This window comes from Poecilia reticulata, linkage group LG15 (genome assembly GCF_000633615.1).
Source record: "Poecilia reticulata strain Guanapo linkage group LG15, Guppy_female_1.0+MT, whole genome shotgun sequence".
NCBI lineage: Eukaryota > Metazoa > Chordata > Actinopteri > Cyprinodontiformes > Poeciliidae > Poecilia > Poecilia reticulata.
Genome location: NC_024345.1, coordinates 8,567,633 through 8,591,123, shown reverse-complemented (window position 1 = coordinate 8,591,123; position 23,491 = coordinate 8,567,633). Strand labels below are relative to the sequence as shown.

General features: G+C 39.2%; 2 protein-coding genes across 4 annotated transcripts in view; both read left to right on the top strand.

The window, feature by feature from the left end:
• LOC103476613 (GDNF family receptor alpha-1-like) overlaps positions 1-17,683 on the top strand; it is a 150,094-nt gene extending 132,411 nt beyond the window's left edge. For all 3 annotated transcript variants that reach the window (XM_008429088.2, XM_008429087.2, XM_008429090.2), the window contains 2 exons: positions 13,623-13,664; positions 15,513-17,683. In XM_008429088.2, coding sequence (XP_008427310.1) covers positions 13,623-13,664; positions 15,513-15,650 — 180 coding nt within the window. In that variant the 3' untranslated portion in view covers positions 15,651-17,683. The remainder of the gene's footprint in view (positions 1-13,622; positions 13,665-15,512) is intronic.
• Positions 17,684-19,321: 1,638 nt separating this feature from the next.
• Positions 19,322-22,280, top strand: LOC103476632 (uncharacterized). Its single transcript, XM_017308815.1, has 4 exons — positions 19,322-19,794; positions 19,845-20,128; positions 21,019-21,147; positions 21,275-22,280. Exons 1-4 carry the CDS (start codon positions 19,322-19,324, stop codon positions 22,231-22,233), a joined length of 1,845 nt encoding a protein of 614 aa, XP_017164304.1. The 3' UTR covers positions 22,234-22,280.
• The last annotated feature ends 1,211 nt before the right edge of the window (positions 22,281-23,491 follow it).

The window sequence follows — 23,491 nt, the reverse complement described above, 5'->3', positions numbered from 1 at the left end:
CAGGCGCTCGCCATCATGCCCCATCTCCAGGCCTGGCTCCAGAGTGGGGCCCTGGTGACCCGCGTCCGGGCGAGGGAATGCTAGATCCAAGGGGTCTAGCATTCCCTAAGGGGTCTTCAGGCTGCGCTTTGTCTGGTTCCTCACCTAGGACTTGTCTGCCTTGGGTGACCCTACCAGGGGCATAAAGCCCCAGACAGCATAGCTCCTAGGATCATTGGACACTCAAACCCCTCCACCACGATAAGGTGGCAGCCCGAGGAGAGGGGCTGCCACCTCTCCTCGGTGGCAGGATACAAAATACAAAATTAATCATATTGTATTTTCAAAGATTGTTTTTAGTAGTAAAAATTTAATGTTACCCCTCCCAGACCAAAAAACACACATCCGTTTTTGCCCTGAACCCCCCCTGGATCTGCATGAAATGGTTCGTTCCTGCTTGGAGTGCTTGACGGTGACGTATGCAGCTACAATCAGTAGAAGCTGCAGCTGAATACAGCTGCCACGAAACGACTGTGCCAATTACTATGCTGCTAAGAAAAGTTATAAAATCAGGTTTTCAAAAACAAAAGAGAGAGAGAGAGAGAGAGAGAGAAAATGCAAGAGTGTTAATTTATAACCCAGTTTTTCTCCAAGAGAGGTGGGAAGACTGTGCGAGATTATCAACCATTTAGCTGTAGCTAGTCTGTAGCTTAGCTACAGACTACTGTTTGCCTACATTTCACTAGCATTAAATGAATTAAGGAAAACAATTACCAGCATATTCATATATTTAACTTGTTCCCTGTGCCTTTTACCACTTAACAAATGAGTCAGTGAGCAGAAGCTCTAACCCAGTGTTTCTCAATCTTTTTCGGGCCAGCGCCCCCCTAGCCTTTATCCAGGTCCCTCACCGCCCCCACTAAATAATTTGTAGGCTACTTTGCACTGACTATTATTTTATTATTAATATTACTGTCACTATTGTAGATTTTTTTTATGCTTGTTTCTGTATTTATCATCAAAAATAATTTCCCAGAGAATAAAAAAGCCATGGGAATAGAAATTATTTTCACAGGTGTCTACGAAAAATGCAATGAACATTCAAGTTAAACGAGTAAAAGAGTGGAAAAAATATTCTTATTCTTTGCCATTTTCTAGTTGTTAAATATTCCACAAAATGACCAGATAAAAGATGTACAACATGCCAGTTTAAACTTTAAACTATTTGCAAAACGACTGAGCTCTGCAACATTAAAACGTGGATAGAACTGTAACCACATTAATCATAGCTCTTCTTCTTTTCAGTGTTTCTGTCAGTTTCTGGTGGTGCAGCTCTGTGCTGCCTTCAGGAGAATGGGACATCAGGGTTTCATCCATAAAATTTCACCCACATGGCATTTATTGTGCAAACCAGAGCTTTCAGTGGAAAAACAAAAGTTCCAGGTTCTTTTAATGCCATACAAATATGAGATAGAAACATGGATTATATCTTTATATAGACTATTGATTTATAGATTAATAGTTGTACTGGACAGAAATTATAAAGAACAAATATGGTTCTTAATCAAATCCTAATGAGTCAAATTGAAAGTGTCATGGAGTCGTCAGCCTCATGACATTAAAAGTGACATGAAAAATAATATTGAAGAAATAAATATATCAAATCTAATTAAAAACATAAATAAGTGTTAAATTATGTACTGTTATGGTCTGTAAGACATATTTATTCTCAGTATTAGATATGGTCTCAACAAACCCATGGCACTTCAACAATATTATTTTACCTTTTATCTGGAAATAGTGTGTTTATTCTTGCCATACAGTCCTCTGTATTTATTGCTCGAAAGGTCTTGCCATACCAGTTTATTCCTCTGTATTTACTTTAGTTTCTTAGTTTATTCTTGCATTTTGTTCTTCATTCATTTCCATTTAGTTTCCTTTGATTAGTATTATCATCTCTTGGTTTATTGCTATGTCCACTTTAGTTTATTTCCTGTTGCTAGATTTATTTTATCATTTATTGACGCTCACCACCAGTAATCTTCACTCATCACCTGCTGCGCCGCCTAATCGTCATGTGTTTCACATCATGTGTTGATTTTTCACTGTATAGTGTCGGATTCTCTGTTTTTATGCCATAATTCACATCTAGTTTGTCGCTCCGCTTTATGTCCCGCTTCTCCTGTTTCAGAGTTTTGCGCAATGTGCGCATCTTTTTTTTTTTTTTTTTAACGCGCAGCGTTCGGGAAACGTATCGATGGGGAAAAGGCAGACTGACATAAACCTTTTAAAACAACGGAAACAATTTGGTATTCTGATTATTGAAATTTAAAATGCTGTGGTACTGTTGTTCTATCACACCTGTTTCATACCGGACCACTTACAGCGCCGGTGTTAACACTATAAAATGAACGCTCTCTATCGTGGTATCACCCATGGAGGGATTTCTTTATTTAAATGGGTTCATTTTTCAGAGGGATACAAAGTGAGGGTATCGTGATTTTAGTAATTACATGTTTATTAGAGCAATTTTCTGTTGTTCTTCCATGGAAGCGTGCAGCCTTCAAACAGAAATAAAACACTTTTTAATATAAGTTGCTGCTTTGACATGATCACAGAACTGTCAAAACATATGTACAAAAACCCTCAGTAAAACATAAAATATGTTAAAATCAGACTCCAGACAAAGTGAATCACAGCAGTGTCATCAGCCGGTGAGACGCTGAACTGATGCGGTGAAGCTACCAGTAGCAGGAGAACGGAGCTGCGCCAAGAAGCTACAAACACTGAATAGAAGTAGAAGAGCTGCCATCGATACAGTTGCAGCCAGGCATGATTTAATTTTACACAATACAGTTTTACCAAGTTGCTCAAAGCCTAAACTGGTATTGTTGTGCATATAAGGTGTAAAGTTTACCTTCGACCAAACGCCCCCCCAAAAGAATCCCAGCGCCCCCCTTTTGTAAAAATTTCCGCCAGCGCCGCATTACTTTAACCAGTAATAGTAATTCAGAGTTAGAGGAGATTGATTGTTTTCATAGATTATCTGTCTCATAACAAACTGCTATGATAATGTGACAACTTTAACAAATATGGAGAAAACATATTTTTTATTAAAGTTATGTACTGCTGCTTGAATTTAAAGCAACTACATAGCATTTTTAAAAGTCTGGATTGCTTTATGTATAGTTGCAAGTTGCTTTTGACTGTTGCTCATGGGGAGAGACATTTCAGTAATGTAAAACCAATAGAAAAAAATTAAGCAACCTACTTGCATACTGGATGTGGACTGTTGGATGCTAAGTTCATGAGCAGTAAATATTGTGCTAATTATCAGTATTGAACCAAAGAAAGCAAGGCAAGATGCAAGCCTTTAAAATTGTGACGCTTTTTATGGGTCAAATAGACTCAAAAAATTGTGCGGGTGGGGAGGGGGCAAACACATTTTTTGTCAGGGGGCCCATTGATTCCTGCCGGCGCCCCTGGTTGAACACCTCATGTTCAATGTGGGCTGTTAAGTATAGGTTGTTCTTTGTATGTTGCAGATGTTCAACATTGGAGAATCTTTATAAGATGAAGAACTTCTCCATCTCATAGGGATGTTCTTCATCTTATGTTCAATGTGGGGTAGGAGGGATAGGATGTTCTTCAGCTTATGTTGAAGATGATAAGTGCAGGTGCATCTTATAAGTTCAGCACCTTATGTTGAACAGAAGATGTTCTTCATCTTGTGTTGAGGATGCTCAGCATCAGAACATCTTCATGAGATGAACATCATCTCGTGAAGATGTTTATCTTATCTTCAACACCTTATGTTGAGCAGAAGATGTTCTTGTGTTGAACATCTCATATAATTATGAGATAAGAGCTGATGTTAAATTGTTCACAAAATCAAGCAAAATTTGTTGTTGTTACAAGAGGTATTATAATTGACTTCCTAAAATATAAAAGAATGAGCTGTTGACTAAAAAATTCCAAATTGTTGACTTTTTTCCCTTTCAATGTAACTAATTCAGAAGTAATTACTTCATATTTATATAATTACAATAATAAACATTTACTGCGTAAAAGAAAACTGCTACAACACTTGGTTTGTGGTAAAAAGAAAAAAAAGTGTGTAATACTGTTGATCGTCTTTTTGTATTGTGTAACAAAAATATGCTAAAGTAATGATAAAAAGTATTAAAATGAGTTTAATTGATAAATATCAGATTGTTTCATCATGCAAAATAGATTTGGATTTAAAATTCAATTAATCTGCTTTAAAGGTGTGCCGATCGATCGGCCACCGATCATAATCGGCAGATTTCCGTGAAAAATGATTGGTGATCGCCGATCACAGTCTCTTGTGCCGATCACACAAACCGATCACCGGCATCTAATTTTGAAGCCTGCCTGTGCAGCTGGTCTCCTCTTTCCTTCACTCTGCGCAAGCGCGCAGCAACAAATMCTAAGCGATGTGTAACTATAACGCACTRAGTGAATGGGGAAGTTTGCGTGTTGCGGCGGAAAATTGAAGCACGTGGGGTGAAGCGGGTCAAAATGCATCAACACGACGAATCTAATATGGCATAAAAACAATGCCATGCCATACTTGATGGAGTTTGGCTACATCGAGGCTCACTTCAGTGAAAAAGACAATCAGATAGCAGGTAAAGCAGCGCACAGCTACAAACACTTACTCGGATTAACATGACCGTCAGAAAGCTGAACAAACGTGCTACAGGTAGTAATATTTGACAGACGGAGCGCCGCTTCTGCTCCACTTGGTAGTGACTCTCACACCGAACCTCTGTTTAAAGCTGCAGCATCTAACCTAAAAAAATTAATTTTACACACGTATTAAAACTTTCGCTGTCCTAACATGAGACAGATAATCTCTGAAAAATAATCGATAATTACTCCTCTCAGTCAGAAACAGCCAATCAGAGCTAGCAGTAATCAGCTAGCCGCCATGCTATCAGGAAGTTTTCATTCAGTAACTCTGGATTGTTTATTGTAATGGAACCTGTATTTGCCTTTGAATGTTAAGTTTTATACTTGAATCTGCTGGCAATGTTGAGACTCTTTACATTCATTATTTAGCCTCTTCAGAGCCTTCATATGTTTTCAGTCTGTTAAAGATAGTATTATTGATAGCAGTACAATTTGCACAATGCCCGTTTTGTTTTGTTTTTTTCTTGGAAAAAGCTATTTAAAAGCTTTTATCTAAATTAAGGTGAATTCATGGTTCCTTTTTTAAACATAATGTAACCGTTGTGCTTATGATTAAAAAAATTATAATTATGTGATCGGTATCTGTGATCGGTATTGGTGATCAGCCCTCTTGGGTGATCGGAATCGGAATCGGCAGGAAAAAACCTGATCGGCACATCTCTAATCTGCTTTATTTTGGGGCTTTTGTTAGAGCGGGTCATTTTTGACCCGTAGGACAAGGGGAGTAAACAGAATGTTAGGATCGCACGAGGATAATAAAAAAAACCCTAGATAGATAACCTATGAAGCTTAGAGTTTTTGTCATTCAGTAAGACTTTTACATAAAACACATCACATTGCTGGTGTTATTTAGTCGTTTTGCTCTGATGGATCAAAAGATACATTCTGACTTTTCATCTGTTTTCTTTACTTTACTATCTTTTTTTTTTATCCCAAATGGCTTTTCCTTCAAAAACATCAGTTCTATTTGGTTTTTGGAAACATTTATTGTACAACCATACAGTGAGCAGATTGACTCACCAGCCTACACACACAAATACAAACCAGTGCTCTCAGTGACACACGCCAGCACTGTCCATGCTGATAATGGATAAAGTTTTGGTGGTGCAGTGATGCATGCATGCTGTCAGGAACACTCTAATAGCATGTAGCATGCCAACCACAACTTAGAAGTTAGAGAGGGCTGCTGTGTTTAAATGCTTCTCCAGAGAAAGCATGCGTGCGGGGGGGTATGCGTCCATAAGCTAGCATCAAGAAAATTATGTTGTCAGAAGTGACGTTCTCCAGGGACAGACCTGTCAGAAGGTCGACTTCTCTTGTTGATCTCTCCTTGTTTTACAACCCAACTCTAACACACTCACACACATGCATGCAAGCACAAATATAATTAACTAGAGAATCTAAAAGCCATCTAGTGCTAACATACTTCCTAAAGTATGTTTACTTTTACGTTAAAAGTAAAAGTTTTCATTTTTAAGAATCAATTAAAGAGGAGCTTTAAATATTCTATAAAGTTTATAGGTTATTTTGCTTTTAGAGACAATAAAATTTGTCTTTAAAGTAGAGCTTTTTTTCTGTTAAAACTTTTAATTGAGTCTTTGCAGAATGTGTAAATAATTAATTGCATTTTAACCAAACAAACATCTATTTACAAAATAAGCAACATTCTCAATTCAAAACTATTTCTGCTGCTAAATTATGTAATAGACAGTTGAGTTCAACAACAAATATATTTATTGTTTTTAATCTTTCATTCAGGTTATTCAAGCATCAGATTGTTTATAGTAACTCTGCACCACTCAGTTTTTAAGTGTTTCAAGTCTTTGATATTTTATGTAACATCTTTGAAAATAATCCCAGATAGCATAGAATGATTGAAACATTGAATCAATGTCAGCCAGAAACATTGAATCAACGTTGAACGCCGACATTGAAACAACATTGAAAGTGGTCGGTGACTTGTATGTTGAATCAACGTTAGGGTTTCAACCATAACTGACATACCAATGTTGATTCAACCATCATCTGCATGTCAATTTACATGCATATTTGTGTTGATCCTACATTGAATCAGTAGGAATCAATGTTGATTCAACCTTCATCTGAACGAGGATCTGCACACATTTCTGTTGATTCTACATTGAATTAGTCAGGAATCAATGTTGATTCAACAGTCATTTGTATGTCAATTTTTATGCATATTTCTGTTGATTTTACATTTAATCAGTTAGGAATCAACATTGATTCAACCTTCATCTGAATGTTGATCTACATGCAGATTTGGGTTGATTTCATATTGAATGAAAGCTAAGGATTTATGTAAATTTTTTGTTCTGATAGGTCTACATCATAACATACCACTAAAAGTTTCTTCACTGGTGTTAAACACTATATTATTGGTAGATAATGGGTAAACTGTGTACAAAAGTTTAAAAATGACAACATAGGTTTGCTATAACATTTTATTTAAGAAAACATATTTGACTCCATTTTGACTGTCAGAATAACAGTCTGACAGTTATGGACCTCAGAGTCCATGAGGTTAAGCTTTGTACTGTATGAACCAGGGAAACAGTACAAGTTGTGGTAACCCCAGTTTGATTCTGGTTGGCATCACTTTGATTCCTCGTGATGACTTCCTCTCATTCTGGCGTGTAATGAAGCCACTTCTTGACAGTTTTACTGCAGTCTTCAAGAGTCAGCTTCCGGTCAAACTGCAGAGCAACGGCTGAAAAACAAAAATAAAAGTGAGGAAGGTGCCGGTTAGAAATATGATAAACATTTGAAAAGTTCTGAAAGACATTGAAAGATTAAACAGTGTACTGGTTACAGGTCTGAGAACAAATACAAACCATATAGTTCACCATGTACACTCACTGTTAATATTCATCTTAATTGTTCATTAATATTTATCTTAATGTTTACGTATACAACTACATTTACCTATGAAGCTGCAGTCTAGTGTAGGATTTATGATGCTGCACTCATGTTAAAATAAGGGAATCAATATTTAAAATAAAGGCTGCTTATCAGAAAACCTAAAGATAAAACTCAGGGAGGACCAGGGTTTATTTAACACACCAGAGACAGATAAATAGAGCAAAAGGTGATTTATACTGTAGTTGGAAAAACTATTTATAGTTTATACAGAATAAACTTTCATCAAATAGCTAGTTTAATCTTCAATCAACTACAAATATTTCCAAATAGGTTTATTAAATTCATTACAAAATATCCACGTGCTGATAAAGATCCTACACCAGTAATAATAGTTCAGTTTAACCAGTTACCAATCCAAGAAACAACAGTCATTAGCAGGTTTAGTTCAGCGCTTCACCTGCCTTACATGTTTTAAGTGTTTCCTTTCTGCCTCACCTGGATTTAATCTGTGGATGATTAACAACCTTCTGCACTTCTTGATGGCTGCAGACGGTCATGCAATCATCTAACTCAGTTGTTCTGGAACAGAGACACATCTAAGCACGTCCCTAAGCACATCATAATAAAAAATTAAAAACAAGTGATTACTATCACAACAATTTAAAGCCCACCTGGAGCAGCCAGCCTTACACTTCCTTGTCCACCACATGCTCTCTCAGACCAAACAATAGGCCCCGCCCTATTTTAAAAACTCAAATCTCATAAAATCTCGCAGGATTTCATACTTAGGCCTGGAGCGGTGGGCAGGATGAAAATAATACAAAATGAGACATGACCTCAATTATTAAAAATATCTGTTTTGCCCCAAAATAACCAGGATTACTATGGGCGCAAAACAATGCCCTTATTTTTCAATAAACACATTTAAGATCAAAGTAATATTGAAAAACTTATCATTCATGAGCAATCCTGGTCCTTGAGGGCCGGTGTCCTGCAACTCTTAGATAGAACACACCTGGATCCAATAGCTCCAGAGTCCTGCTAATGACCTTATTATTTGACTCAGGTGTGTTGAAGTAGAAACGCATCTAAAAGTTGTAGGAGACCGGCCCTGGAGGCCTGGAGTTGCCCACCCCTCCCCCAGTCCCCAACGCAGGCATCGCAGGCTCGATTCCTGGCCTTGGCAACCTTTGCTGCATTTCTTCCCCCTTTCTTGTCAATTAACTATCAAATAAAGGCCACTAGAGCCAAAAAAAATCTTTAACAAAATAAAATGTGAAAATTTAAAACCCTCACTTAAAATTAAAATTGTTTCACCCAGAGCCCAAGGAGGAGGGGAGGAGATTGAGGGGTAGATGGGCCCAGGTGGGTGGTGGGTGGCGGGGGGAAAGGGGTGTGTCCAGAGGGGGTGAAAAACAGCTTCCATTGATTGAACATTTAGATCACGAGTACTTCCCCAAACCTTGTCCTCAAGGCAAACTGACCTGCGTGTTTTTATTTCAGCAAAACCCTGTTAATCAGACATCATTTAAAATCATGTGTGCCGAATTAGAGAAATGCCTAAAACTTGCAGGGCTTGGAGGACCAGAGCTGAAACACACTGGATTCACTTTGACTTTACTTGAAATAATTAAGTTTGATACATTTGTATCCCTCTTCTGACACAACGACTCAAGCTAACCAGGGACAGATTCTCTGGTAAGCCACCGTGACTCTGTGGGTAGAGCAGTTGTCTTGTGATCACAAGGTTGACAGTTCAATTCCAGCTCCCTCCTGTGAGGGACAAATTGTGTTAACAAATTGAGTTGGATGATTATAATATATTGAAATGGTTAAACTTAAGTTGGATAAATTTAATAAATTCAGTTGGATAAACTTAATTGAATTGCTTGTTACCTACAGAAGCAATTCAATTAAGTTGGTTCAACTATTTTCTTTTTAGAGTGTGTTTTGTAGTTGATCCACCGTCATTTGTCGACTTCAACCAAAAATCAACCATTAATCAGACCTCAGCATTTCAGTCATCAGATTTCAACCACAAAACAACATTGATTCAATGACACAGTTTCAACGGTTTGATTGGATGGTTGTTTGATGGTTAATCCACCGTCATTTGTCGACTTCAACCAAAAATCAACGATTCTAACTATTTTTCAACGTTGATTTAACATCGTGTGCTATCTGGGATATTTCTCTGGAAGTGTTCTGGACATTTCTGTTTGTTGCTGATGTTTTCTAATGACTCCCACTTTCTGTCTTCTTCTTCATTGTTTCCACCAGTATTAAAATCTGACTGCTGATCACATGTTGATCACAGTTTTGTGAAATACACTGACGTTGATACCGATTGGAAACCACCTCGTCTAAAAATGTGTTTTTATTAAATTTGTGTTTTTCCATTGAGAAAGTGTATTTTCCAATTTGCATGTTTTTATGGCCAATGGAAACGAGGCTAACCCTAACTCGTCTTTCCCACTGTCAGATAATTTTTTGAAGAAAAAGTTATCTGCATTTGTCATCCATCTCTATTGTTTGCGGATGTTGCTTGTGCGTCACATTTATGGGCGTCACAAAAACACTTGAACTTTTGTATGTCAATCAGAACTTTTGTATGTCAAAAAAACCAGTTGATCGTGTTAAAATGTTCCAAAGTAATGTTGATGTAATTAATTCATCAAAATTAACGGTCCTTCTGTAAAACACATAGACATGACTTGTGTGAGTCTTTAGGGACAAAAAAATGTCTAATAAGAAATGATCAAAAAGACTGTATCATATAAAGACAATTAACTTCATCCTTCACTGAACATCATAGTTGATACACAAAAGAAGAGAAGCACTGAGAGGGATGCTTCAGTGGGGTAATGTCATTATTCTGTTTTATGAATTGGAAATTGACCTGAGTTTTTCTCTGTGGTCACCAAATTTTCATGTCAATTAAAGTACATCCAGCTTCTTACCTTTACTCCATTGTCTGTATTCATAAATATTATGTTAAAAGCTCTGTTTGTTTTTTAATTTTTCCTGTAGAGGAAACAGGAAAGCATATTATCTGCCATCATCTTTGTTGCTCTGTTATAGTTATTCATTCAGTATAGCTTCATAAAAATATTTTTATTTTAAGCATGTAGGAACTGCTCTGGAAAAAACTGGTTACTTCATGCTAATGTGACTTTTCAGAGTGGATCTGGAGCATGCAAACATGATGTATGCAAGTGTATTTTAATCCAATGACCTTTAAAACTTTGTTTCCTAACGAGCTTTGGTGGTTGTGTTTTAGAATACATAGGAAGATGTTCATAAACTTTATGAAAACATTTTTTTTTACCAGAATATCTAGTTTTTATGACTTTCATTTAATCTGTTTAACTCACCTACATTTAAACCTTTGTTGAACATTTTATAACCTCGGATGGATAATCATCATAACAAACTGAATTCAAATGAATGGGACAATAAACAGATTCATTGTCTGATGTTATAAAAACTGGATGCATGAAGCTGCCAGTCATTTACTGATGCTATATAATTTGAAATATGAACTTCAGACATTATGTGAAAATTTGATGTTAAATTAATTAAGATTAATTTCATAGAACACAAACTTGAAAATTTTAATTCAGCAGAGTGCTTATGAAACAAGAGTACTGTCTGTTGGTTTAATATTTAATTAATTTAACTTGCAAATATCATTTATGTGCCTGAAAAACAGTATTTACAAGATTCAAGGTGATAAAGTTATAAAAGTTCAATTTGTTCTATTTTTGGAGATCGTAATTTCAACTCAAAAAATGAAGAGCTGAACCAGGTGTTGCCAAGCCATTTTTCAGCAAACAGCAAAAGTACATTGTTTGAGTGGGTAAATAAAACTTTACATTAAGAAGTATGTGTTCTGTAGGCCTGAAGAAATGGTCTCAACTTCTTCATCAATTCTTTTCCTGCAGAAGGAAAAGAAATGAAGCCTTGGAACCTCTGAGGCAGATTAGTAACGTCCATTAAGAAGGTTGGTGGTCCGCTTTAAGGTACTCATGTACCTTAAAGCGGACATTTCCACTTCAACACCACTCGTCACCAGATACGGCTTAGCTAGCTTCTCTTGTCAACACAAGATGCTCTTGCTGCCCCAAAGTCGTTTTGCAGCTACAATGTTATGAAGTCAAAATTTGATATCAATCTGGCCTTTGATTTTTGATTCTTCTACTGAGTCAGGCAACCGATGCATCGTTGCATTTTATATATTTGTGTTTATAAGCTGACAGAGCGTGGAAAAGTTCAACAGGTTGCAACACTTTTGAAAACAACAAAACCATCTGGGATTACATGTGCAAAATTACACACTAAGCTAATTAGATTCAGCTGTTTTACAGTGTTAATAGAAGAATCTTTATGGTTTTAGTTCCAACCAAATTTTTAAATCTGTTGGTATATTTAGATCTACAATTTCTATATTGCTCTTGTATACAGTTCATGTGAAACTCCAAAAAGTAACAGCGGTTCTTGATTTTTATCTTTCCAAATCACATTAACATTTGCGTCAGCTGCAGTACATCAGCATCTACCAGAGCAATTTGATCTCGGTGCACTGTTATTTCATATTCATGACTGTGTTTATGCAACAAAACAAGCTATTTATTCTTTTTTTGCCATAGCTTGGAAATTCAGTTTGAGCTAGCCATAAAAAAAGTTGCTGAAAGGATATAAAAAGTCATAAAATTAAATTACTAAAATTCTCAGTAGGGAGGAACATGCATTCCTCCCACATATTTTTATTGATTTTGTTTATTCGTATTAAGAATGTGGAAAATTTACTCTCATCTATAGGAAAAGTTTCATATTTTCATACCAAATGAATTGCAAAGTGAACTTAGGAAGGGTTTTCCAAATGTCTTGAGGCAGAAATTAATTAACCTAAACGGCCAGCCAAGATTTTACCAATTGTTTGAGTACGTTATTGTATTCTCAGTGTTTCCTTTCATGGGAACAAAGGTAAGGTAAAAATCTACAGAGAAATATTTCAAGTCATGTAAGTTACTCTCCACATACCACAAATCGTGCTTTCATTCCCACCACCGGCTGTCTGAAGAAATTACTGCTTTGTGGGACTGTTGCTCACTCCGTGGTTTCCAGGCGGAGAACAGATGTGAGGTGAGATCCAGAGTGACCTTTCTGTAATGAAGCAGAGGGAACGGAGGTAAATGCACACTGCGGTTTGCTTTCATTCCATCCTAGAAAGCAATTAAAGTTCCACAGTCCACAAACAATCTAAAGCTAGGAATGATACAGCTGATGTAGAGCATGGCCACAATGTCAAAAAGCAAAAATTTTTCCAACGTGAAGAAACTCACCTGGGGTGATGGAGGAGGCAGAATGTTACTCTTCAGTATTGTAAAGAGCCTTGTATGAAATGTCTAGTAAATGAGGTTCATGAAAATAATAGATTAATAGTAGAGAAGGCCAAGTTGACTTCAGTCTGACTAAAAAGTAACGCACCCAAACCTTTTTGTGTTGGTGAAGCAGAGCTGCAGTTTGAGTTTCTGCTCTTGGGTCAAACACCCAGCTGTGGCAGCGCAGGTCCACCGGCTGGCCACTCGTCTCGGCCGGATGCAGACTTATTCCATGCAGGACTGAGTCAGACCACAACCGTCGTAATTGACACTGGAGATCCAGCAGATGGGCACCGAGTCAGAGTTGACGTCTCAGTTAGGCCCCCAGATGTTCTGGTGGGGAAAAGTCTGACTTTATCCTGGTACAACAATCAAATTGTTCTTTGAACATGTTTCACAGGAAACATGACATGTTTGTCTTTGGTGATGAGCTCTAAGTGTTCGAGGGTAGAAGACCTCCGTACCATCACCCTAATCTTTATCTTTCTCCACAGATTTAAGCCAGGACTCTGGCTAGGTGACTTTTAAACATTAATGTCACTGGTCAAATCAACAGATGACTTTATATGTAAATCTCTGGGTTTTAATAATTCTGGGCTTAACTGTTAAATTAGTATTTGGTTTGTGATTTTTATTTATTTTTTGTCGTTTTTTCCATTGCAGGCTCAGAAACTACATTCAAACGCCACTGTTGATGTCTGTTCAGTAAGTTCATTGTCTATTCTTTGATTTGATTTGTATAAATTAGAAAATCCAAGTGATTTTAATAAAATCATAGTCAGTTGCTTGAAAAATATTAATGTTTCAAAGATGTTCATATAAACTTTCTTACATCATTCTGCCTGTTTTAAAACGATTTTGCGGTACAAACTTCAAAGAATGTATGTCCATTTACCAAATTGGCAATTTACATTAATACAGAAGTACCAGTTTGCTAAAATTATTTAATATATTTTTAAACGGGCATTTTTCTCCTAAGTTTTAGAACCATACCACAGCCCTCAGAAATCCCAAACACATTAAACCCAACAGCTTCATTTTTTTTCTTCCTGAAAACAATTTATTTAAGACCACCAAGCAATCTGCTGAGTGATCAAATCATCACAGGGACCTAATCCGACCTCACAGCTGGAAGTGTCTGACCTTCGTCTGACGGTGACTGCCACAGCAATCTTTGCTGCCTTCTCTGTAAACTCTTGGTCTTTGTAGTTCCTTTGAGGCTGAAATGGGATCGTTGCTTATCTGCCGACTTTTAAAGTTCACTGTAAATGTCATTCTGCAATAATAAGGCACTGCTATGCACTGGACTGACATTTAGTGGAAGCAGAACCGGGTCGCTGTGAGATGACACAGCCATTGGTTTTCAGCATCATAAGCAACGGAGCAAAAATAATAACATACCTTTTACATTACACTAGATTCTTAACTTTGTAATCTTGAAATGTAAAAATGCACATTTTCCTAAAAATGTTAAAGAAAAATATTTTATAGCCTCAAACCAAACATCTCAGTTTTCCAGGTTTTCATATTCAGGAAGCTTTAAAATAAATCATTTTATTTCAAACTTAATTTAGAAATGGTAACTCTAAACTGGTTGAGCTTCCACTGAAGGATAATTCACTGTTACAGTAAATCGGCCACATGCTGGTTTGGTTTTATTCAAACATTGGTGGTTTTTAAAGTGAAATTTTCTGCTGAGTCACCAGTCTGACTCGCTCATATGTCCCTCACTCTTTGTTGACTCTTTGTTGCTGCTGACCGTAGTACATGATTGAGTACCGCACTGCTGTCAACTAAATAAGGCTTTTTGGTCAAAATAGATAACATGATTTATCTACTTTATGAAATATTAACTCATTAAACTTGATAGATTAATCACATGGGCTAAAGCATTAATGTTGACAGCCCTAGAAAAGTTATATGTATCTATTTCTTAAAGATCTAGTAGATCTAGATGTGTCAATCACAATTTATGACACAAACACACATGGACTGTGTTCTCATAGCATTAATATTAACATTAAGCTTCAATGACTTGAACCAAATGGTTGCTCTGGAGGTGTGCAACATCATGGACAAGTTGCCAGTCCATCACAGGACTCCGAAATCTGAAATTATTTAAGGATTTCACTCAAAGTGTTATCAGCCTGGAGGGCCACCAGACTTTACTTTGCCCCACCAGGCTAAGAGTTGTTTATTTTAGTTAGGGTTTTTTATACACCAATAACAGTGACATAAAGATTGATTAAGCTAGGGTTATAGTTCACACATTGAACTGGACATGCAATTGTTTTCACTGACAGCCTCACACTAAGTCTCTGGAAATAGAAAACATCAATGGAAGGAAGACATGAGTCCTGTTTAAAGTTCATCAGGCATTAAGACAACGCATCAAACATGTGGACAAATTTACAGAAATGTACCTGAATAGAAGTAGGCCTCTCCTTTGTCTGCAGCTAATCTTAAGAGTCTGTCTTAAGACTGAGGTATCTGTTTATCTTTGCATCACGAGTAATTTAGAATCATTAAACCATGCGTTGTCTTTCCTTTCAGTCTGATCCCCAGGCTCCAAAGGTAGATGGTCCAAGCGCGTCCAACGCCATCCTGCGAGGCTCGGCCGTCAGACAGGCTGTGGGTGTCACCTCCCTGCTGCCCCTGCTGCTCTACTTCGGAGTCCAGGGCTACTTGTAGCCCTGCTGTCAGAAAGCTGCAAATTATGGACTGAGAAACTCATATTTGTATAAAAGAAAGCAAAAAAGGAGAATGATATCCTTTCTTTTTCAGTACCTTCTGTTGTACTTTTGTTGTCCCTGGATCTTTTCATTTACACTTTTGTTAACCGATCTGTTGGTTTTTGCATTGCAGCATAATGCTAAAATGGTGATTTATTAGACATTTTGACTTCATTCCAGCTGGTTTGGTCAGAAACGTAGATTTGAAGCCACTTACAAATGCCACTTGAACAGGAAAATGTGACAGAATAAGGACTATGTTCCACTGATGGATGAGCGAAGACCCTTGAAACACAGTGTAAATTAACATCAGTTTTCAGAGTTCCCCATTCAAGTTTTCACCTATTTCTGTTTGCGTGTTGAGGCTTTTTGGTGGGATCATTTTCTTAAGAGTCACAGTAAGTTCAGTAAAGCTACAATCCATCACCGAGGCAACGTTTTTTGTTTGGTGTTGTTCAGTCTCCTTTGTAATTTGTGTATGTTTTGATAATGATGTGATCTGGTTGTTTTACATTTTTATGAGCTTACCTAAAGACTCAACTGCACATCACCTGCTTCAAAACAGCGGAAAAGTTTCAAAGGCCGGACTCAGAAATGTCTTTGCTTTATTTCATACTGAACACAAACGTCAGCTGATAAGGAAAATATCTACAATAGCAATGACTACAGATGATACTTGATGGAACTATTTCATTTGAATCAGTCAGTAATGATGGGAATATAAAATACTTGCTTTAACTGTACAAACAGCTTTAGCTTTAGCTGGAGTTGAGCATTGAGTCAACTTTCATCTGTTTTTCTCCCACCATTATCTTATGTGAAACTATGTCTGCTCTGTATAATTTCCAAAAAATTTCAGAAAAAAAGTTTAAAAAAGAAAGTGACATTGAACACATACAGTGTCTGGTTCCTGCCACAGGAAATCACAAACCTTGTTTTCCATTCTACACCTCGTTCCCAGCTTGTGTTCAGGATTTCGCCTCGACACGCTGAGCTTCTCTCTCTGACTGTTTGTTGCTCCTGCGGGAGCGTTAAAATCTCGCTGCTTTGGTTCATGTAGCTAATCAGAACACAATTAACGTATCGTAGAACCTCAATGTTATTTACCGAGCATAAACATGGTATATGCACTGTATGTACTTGGCTGAAACACTTTTGAATCGGACAAGTTGATGTCTTCTAATATTCTCTTTCAGAGCATTGTGAACTGTTTCAATTTTCCAATTCAACTTAAAGTACAACAAATACGCCAGAATATAGTTTTTTTTATGACAAATGTATATTTCTCTGTATGTATATGATTATGGAGTATTATTGCATCTGAGAAAGAGGCTAACCCTCTCCTTGTAGTTAAAGCATATTGTTTGAATGATAAATCCCATTTACAAAGTTGCTGAAATGAGCTGTTAGTTTCTTTTGTTGGCTAAGATTGACAATTATTTTTCTAACTTTTATTTACTGGTTTGCTTTTATTTTTAAGAGCTGAAGTGAACCCATCATGTCCTAAAACTGCTACAAGGAGATATTGTATTTATTTCTGATTTTTCTCCAAAATTAATTACAAAGGTAGGCAAAAGGGAAAACTGATTGGTGTAAAAAATAAAAATAAAAAAAAAAGACTATTTCATAATGCACCAGAATTTGACATGGAAACTCCTTTTAAAAAGGTTTGGATGACACAATTTATTAAAAGTTGGCTCATAATAAAGTTTTCACTCTGAACCGATTCTAAGAAGGTTTCTGAAACTTAAATTTTAAATCCTAATGCCTCTTCAGATTATGGGAGGTCAGATTTTTATTTTTATTTTATTTTTTTATAATGGTTCATCTGATACAGACTGAAGACGGTAAACATGTTTGAAGTTTACCACCATCCCATCTGTTGTCTGAAAGGACCAGAAGTTACCCTTACCTGTCTGACATTGTTTAGCTTGTGAAAATGTAAAAATCTACTGTACAAACCTTCTAATTAAAAACTGTTACTTCACTCAAATTGTGTGTGAATTGTCTGTATTTCACTGATGACACATAAGGCACAGAGGTTTCTCCTGTATTTCTCCCAAAAATCAGCTCCTTGTTCTTCGCTTCACTTCTTCCACAAGGTCTGGGCTCTTTGTCATTGAGAAGTGATTGCTTCCCGAAGGGATGGACTCTTAAAATTTTACATTTTACCCTAATGTTTGCCTGTCACGTTTAATAACTCATAGGTTCTAGAAACTGTGGAATCTGTGCATCACAAAGTTGCAGGTTCAGAGTCAGTTTCCTGCCCTCTAACACATTGACATTGCCTAGGCAAGGCACCAAACCCATCTGGGTGATTATGTTGTAAAGTGTTTTTAGTGCTCAGACTAGAAAAACCCTGTAAATTAAAACTACTATTGTAAAGACAATTTTAAAAAGCCATAAAAATGCACAATTTCTCAGTTTAAAAATACTTCACTGAACAAAATGGTTGAACTTTTTCCCCCTTACGGTTTAAGTTGTGGGTTTTTGCTATAAAAATGTGATACACCACAAAAGTTACTTGAAAACCCTCAATTTTAATCAAAATGTTCTCATAAACAAGACACTATGTGGACATTTTTACAGTGTTTCTGCTGATATTGGATATCCTGGAACAGATGCTGATACTCTTCTTCTGTTGTAATTTCTATAAAATTCTGTATATTTTTATGTATCTTGAAAACTACCACTTATGTACCACTGTATGCATTTTAACAACATACTTTAAAGTTACCTCAATCCTGAACACAGCTAGTTTTCACTCTAACGCAGTGATTCTTTAACATATCTCATTATTTGCTGTCAAATTTTTGAAAAAACTGATGGAGAGTTACCATAGGACCTTATGTACATATTGAAGAGGGAAATGTAGAAGCTCAAGCTGCTGTTCGTGGCTCAGTGCGTTAATTGCTAACATGGAGGACATCTGCAGATACATTTTTAGCCTTATGCATGAAACCGAAAAATGATTTGACGTCTGCATCTCCACCGACTGCCAGAAGATTAGTTTGACATTTCAGGGCTTTTTTTTCTTCTCATCGTCATTCATTATTTGACTCATCCATCATCTCAACTGCATGTCCTCCTGCTCCTGTACAGAGCACCACTTTATTTTAATTCAATGTAATCCCCTTTTTATAAAACCGATGTTAGCTAAAGTGTCAATGCTTTGACATACTTGTCGCACCCAAGTTATTGCTCACCTGTTATTCCTTTTCTGGTGATAAACAGGTTAACTTAAACTATTGCTAACCAAAATGCATGTCAGGGTAGATTGGATCTATCAGAAACTACAAAATATTTTAACAGAAAAGATTTAGATTTCATTTATTTGGTAGGGGCAATGCACATTAATTAACATTATTATAAGAATTTATAGTAATGTCTGCCAGAATTAGTCAAAAGGCTATTTTCCATCTGTTGTCGATGGATAATGAATAATTTATCTAGCTAAAAATAAAATGGAGTTAACTTGTTAATTTAGGTTCAGGAGCAGGACCACGCCTCAAACCACACCTCCAATTTTCTAAACAGCCCATATATACCTCGCTCGAGAGCCGTTCCACGCCTGTTACATAGTTCGTCAACCGACTACGTTGCTTGTCAACAAAAAAAGTTCTACTCACAATGGAAGACGCTCTTTCTCTCCAGCCCGACCACTCCGACTCGGATGACCTCTTCGATCCGTCTCGAGCTGCTTCAACCTCTCCTCCCCAGGCCACAAAACAAGCCTCCGGCTCCAAACGCCTCCGCTCCGTGATCTTCAACCCTCAAACCCAGCTCCACTCCTCGCCGTCAGCAGCACCTCGTCCAACCACGGTCCATCCACCGACGTCACATTCACCCCGCGGCCGAGGGACAAGCCGCGGGCCCAGCCGTCGACTTCGTTCTCCCGGTCCCAGACGACATTCCCAATACCAGAATACCAACCCGGCTTCRTCTCCGCGACCCTCTCCAGGCGTCCTAACTCGCCAGCTCCTCAAAGGCTGGACTGTCGCCCGCCTCCACCGCTCATTAAAAGAAAAAGGAATCCCCTTCAGTCGCTCCGACAACAAATTGAGGCTCTTTCAATTGCTCTCCTCCTCAGGTCTGCAGCAAACGTCAGGCCCGCCGTCATCCGAATACCCCGGACTTCCTGGTTTTTCTCCAGCATCCTCTTCCTCCCTCGTCACCTCAGACGTCATCTGACCCATGCCTTCGAAGTCCTCGCACCCGGCAACAGCTCCCCCTCGCGGGAGCCAGGTCGTATTACATCCTCCACCAAACGCGCCCTGCCTAGCCGACCTCTCTCAGATGCTATCTTCGGCTATCGCTTCGCTCTCTTCACAGACTCCTCAAATCCCGCCATCTCATTCTTCTCTCCACCCCCCCTTCTCCTCCTCAGCTCTCCCCACCTCCATAAATGCCACGACCTCCGGTTCTTCTCAAGCCATGGTAAACCCAGCCCAGTATAGCGCAGCAGGATTTTCTTCCTCATTCCCCTCTTGACTCCCTTCTAACCTTTTTCCTTCCATTCCCTCTCTCTCAAATACCTTGCCCCTGCCTCTCCCCCCTTCAAACACTCTCCCTAACGTTAATCATAATTTTAATCTCGCTACAGCAGTTCCTCCAGCTCAGTCATCCAATAACGTACCACCCACGGTCCTCACCCATTTTTCCTTCCCTTCGCCAGCAAGTCACAAACAGTAATTATGCCGATCTAGCACTTCTCCTTCAACCTTCTCCGATCTGTTTTTAGTCAACCTAGAGAAATCAATACAAACCAAGGTCCCATGCAACTTAGCAATTCTTTAAGTTCCCATTCCAAAGACCTCACACCCGTCGAATTTGCTCTCGCTTTTCTTTTTACAGAGACACAATTTGCGCAATCTTTCCAGACCGCAGAGCCGAATTCGACAACTATCTCTCCTTAGTTCTTGACACGGCCCTACGGTTCGGGGGCACCGGGTTTTATCAATTTCACATTCTCTTCGCCAACCAAGCAGCAGGTCGCTTGCAACAGTTCAACCTAGGCACTTACTGGGGTTCTCTTGATTCCGAATTATACTGCCGCATTTTCGCCGCCCGCGCTTCTCTCTCCTGCAATCTTAGCGGTGCTCCATCTCACCCAGCCACAGCTGTAGATCTATCATCCCTCTCCGCTCTCGCCCTCTTCCTCACGCTTTTTCTACAGGCGAAAGCTCTCGAAACCGCTCTCAAGCATCACCCAGACAGGGATTTTGTTAACTTTCTCATTAACGGCTTCACTCACGGTTTCCACCCAGGCATAGAAATTATTCCAGATTCCACCTACCAATGTCACAATCTTCAATCCGCTCTCTCAGRTCCCGACACAGTCGACTCTCTCCTCRCMGAAGAAGTTCAAAAAGGGTTCGTTATAGGCCCCTTTTCTAGGTCCCCTTTCCCTACTTTCCGCGTCAGCCCCATTGGCATCGCCACTCGCAAATATTCAGGTGTAAAAAAAAAAAAAAAAAGGCTAATCATAGATCTTTCAGCCCCTCACGGCTCAGTATCAATAGCATCATTCCGTTTCCCGACTTCTCCATGCAACACGCAACCATAGATCACGCCATTAAACTCATTCGGTCAGCAGGTGCGGCGCCTGGCTCTCCAAAGCCGACATCACCAGCGCTTTCAAAGTTCTACCTATTCACCCCGACTTCTGGCGCTTCTTTGGCGTAGTTTGGAAAGGCGCATTTTACTTCACCGTCCGCCTCACGTTCCGGTGCCGTAGCAGCCCCAAAATTTTCAATTCCCTGTCCGAAGCCCTCTGCTGGATCCTTATCAATACCTATAAACTCCCCTATGTCATACATCTTCTGGACGACTTCCTGGTCGTCACTCCTCCATCTTCCCCTCCTTGTTCCGGTCTTAACGCCCTAACTCAAGCCTTTTCCCAGCTGGGAATTCCCCTCTCAGAGGAGAAAACCGTCGGTCCGAGCACCTCTTTAGAGTTCCTAGGCATCACTCTGGACTCTTTATCTTTCCAAGCTTCCCCATCACCCGAAAAGATTAACCGAATCACCTTAATCCTGTCTAATTTCTTACTCGCTGACAAATGTTCTAAACAGCTGCTCTCTCTCCTCGGCCATCTAAACTACGCTATTCGCATCATTCCGCAGGGAAAATCCTTCATCTCTCACCTCCTGTCTAAAGCGGCCAGCATTCCCTTCCTTCACGGTTCTCTCGCCATCGATCACTCCTGCAAATTAGAAATGTGTCTGTGGCACTACTTTCTTTCATCCTGGAACGGAATTTCTTTCTTCTACAACGATTTCCTCACCTACCCTGAAGACATCCAACTCTTTACCGACGCAGCTCCCTCAATCGGTTTCGGCGGTTATTACAAAGGAAAATGGTTCGCCGACACATGGCCGCTCGAGTTTAAGTCTCTTCAGAACGCCTCGGGCTCTCCTTCTTCCGCTCTATTCGAACTTTACCCCATTGTCATCGCTGCGATCCTTTGGGGTCACGAATGGTCTAAAAAAATCCATCCTCATCCATTCAGACAGAACGGCAGTAGTAGAAATCATAAATAGAGGCCGCTCTCGCTCCCCCGAAATCATGCAATTCATGCGCAGACTTACCTTAGTTTCTGCCCAACATCTGTTTCTCATTCAAGCCGCTCATATTCCTGGATCAAAAAACTGCATCGCTGACGCTCTTTCTCGTTTTTCCTTCCAGAAATTCAGACTCTTGGGCCCAGATGCAGAAGCACGTTCCACGCCGGTCCCTCCGTTTTCTTCAACCATATTCAACTGAGCCCTCCATTACCTGATCTCCACCGAGCTTCTCAAGAATTAATCCTCAGCAGCCTAGCTCCTCGCTCGCTTTCCGTATATTCGACCGGCTGGAACCGATTTAAATCTTTCCACGCCACTTATAATCTCCCTTTTCCTTCCCTAGAAGTTTCCACCCTCTGCCTCTTCATTACGTACTCCCGATTAGTCCTTAAGATCCGTACCTCCACTATCCAGTCCTATCTAGCAGGCATCAATTTCTTCTTTAAGCTTTCTGCAGGAGTCAACTGCCCCTCCATCTCTCACTGCCACGTGAACACGCTCATCAAAGGCTGCAAGAACCAAACTGCGTCATTCCGAGTCTCCCCCTCACGACCGACCTCCTACGCAAATGCATTTCCACTCTGCGTTCCGGTTACTCCTCTAATTTCGTAGAAGGGACCCTGGAGTCCACGTTCCTACTAGCTTTTTTGGCTTCCTCCGCTGTTCCGAATTCGCTCCAACTTCCTCCATCCATAATCCTCTCATTCATCCTTGCCTTCCAGATATTTCCATTCTCAGCCACGACACCATGATTTTTACTCTGCGGAAAAGTAAGACCGATCAGCTCGCCGTTTCTTGTCCCATCTATCTTTTCCGCCTCGATTCCTCCCTCAACCCGTACGAGCCCATTTTCAATTATGTCCAGTCCCGATTCGGCGCTAACGCTTCTCCTCATGATCCTCTCTTAATTTCTGAACCAGGAAAACAAGCTTCTCGCTTCTGGCTCTCCCGCTATTTCCGCCAGGTCTTATCGTTATCAGGCATTTCACCCGATCATTACTCCGCCCATTCATTCTGCATTGGCGCAGCCTCGTCCGCATCTAGTCAGGGCGTCCCAGACCACACGATCCAACGGCGATAGGCTTGCGGGGTCGCTGGTCCCCGCAAGCCTACCATTTGTACATTCGTAACAACCTTAAAGATTTATTCCAAGCTCACTCTCTCCTCAGCTGTATTTAATTTCTGACTCTTTTGGGGATCTTAAGCGAGCCGGGATATACTCAAGATGTGTTTA